Here is a 1,864-nt window from a genome sequence, read left to right on the forward strand (position 1 = left end):
ATAGAATAAACTAAATGATAGCATTTACATGAATATAATTTAAAGCTCCATATTTCAAGATGTACGCTGCAATACTTGAATAATCTTCAAAATTACTCGACGAAAAAGTGACGGACAGCTTCTATGATATGCGATCTTTTCAAAAAATATTCGAAATTCTTGAAAAGCAACTCTAAAATATTCACATTACTATTCGTTCAAAACAATTTAAGAATTAATTCAACTGGACACCACTAAAGCTGTAATATAATGTTGCAAAACAAAAAGAATAAAAACGAAGATAAAAATACTGCAAAAATAACTGTCATTTACGAGTATAGGTCAAAATAAGCAATGATTTAATACGTACCTTGTATGTGGGTTTCGATAAGAAAAATACCGCATAACCAAAAACCGGTAGTGAATAAACGGAATAATTAGCTGGCACTTTCCGCTGAAACAAAATTAATTGCAAAGCTGCCAAACAAGAAAAGAAACTTTCTAGTCACTTCAACACTAAGAAAATAAGCACTGGCAATAGCAGTATTTCACAATATGCACTAATGTGCAGCAAAGTTTGCATATATTTCTGTAGAAAATTTTCCAAAAAATGCGACACTTTCAAATGACTGAAGCCAATGCTCTAAACTTTGAAAATTTCATTAGAATATATTGAAAGCATTATAAATAGTAACCTTCAACAATTGCAGAGTGAAATTGGTCCAATGTAGCAGGGCGAAAAGAAAAACTGGAGCAATTCCAACTATAAAAATTTAATTTAGATTAACAAAATTCATAGTAGAAAAACAAATATACATACATGTGATTGGATATACTGTTAGCAACGTCAAAGAAAATAGTAAGTAATGAGAAGCATCTTCTGCAAAAAGACGACGTATAAATCCCATATTAAATTGAACTCTTCCAATTCGCTGTTGCAAGCGCAATGCATTAGTTGCTGCAGCGGATAACAAAGTCTTTTCATAGTAACTTGGTTTTTCTTTTCTAAAAATAAAAAAATTTCAAAAATTTTATAAATTTTACGAAACAAAACATACCCACTGCTAATAACAAACAAAACACCAAAAACGATAGTAATAATTCGCAAAATCCATAATATACTGTCTATACCACGACTCTTCAAGTACACCTTAATTTTTGTCGTACATGAAGCCAATAAGCACTTAGACAATTAAAATGTTTATTTTATTACTAGCAGAGAAACACTGGGTTGAGAACGACTGGATGAAGAGCTCTGTTGAGAGTTTTCGTCTGTGCAGTCAGTTATCTCCACCATTACGTACGCGTCACTTTAATTCACAAAAGCTCTGTAAAACAAAACAAGTAATACTAATAATAATGCGAACCAAAAAGATGAAAGAAATGTAAACAGAAATATTTAAGCATAAAAGCAAAATTCAATAACTACATGGTCGCTACAAAGTAAAAAAACTAGTTATTTAGAATTAAATTCCTGAAAAGAAAAACATACACTGATAACCGTTAAAACAAAAAAGATAGCCTTTCTACAAACTTATAAAATGACGAATAAACATTGTGCAATATCACAATCTACCGTACGAACTTCCGGTAAAACCTTATGCACGAATAATTTGAAAAATAGAACAACAAAATTTAAATAATATTTAGATATATTTTACAATTATTGTAAAACATTATATAAAAATAAACAAATGGTGTTTATAATGTATTTTACTTCTTTTTACTTTATTTCACATTGACAATTTTATTAAAGAATATTGTTAAAGAAATATACTAACACAATTCATGAAGCATGAATTAAGATATTAAATTGAAATTTTTGTTATTTAAACTGTAAAAACTATTATAACACTATATATTTTACATAAAAACTTATATATCA

General features: G+C 28.4%; 1 protein-coding gene across 1 annotated transcript; it reads right to left on the reverse strand.

Moving 5' to 3' along the window:
* Window positions 1–28: 28 nt before the first annotated feature.
* Tsp_13841 (transmembrane protein 33) lies at window positions 29–1,289 on the reverse strand (the record flags this gene model as incomplete). Its single annotated transcript, XM_003369783.1, has 6 exons — window positions 29–121; window positions 350–433; window positions 729–742; window positions 800–984; window positions 1,038–1,162; window positions 1,193–1,289. Coding segments are annotated over 6 exons (598 nt in total), but the record flags the coding sequence as incomplete, so codon positions are not given.
* Between the last annotated feature and the right edge of the window lie 575 nt (window positions 1,290–1,864).

This window comes from Trichinella spiralis, assembly GCF_000181795.1.
Source record: "Trichinella spiralis strain ISS 195 chromosome Unknown Scfld1511, whole genome shotgun sequence".
Taxonomy (NCBI): domain Eukaryota; kingdom Metazoa; phylum Nematoda; class Enoplea; order Trichinellida; family Trichinellidae; genus Trichinella; species Trichinella spiralis.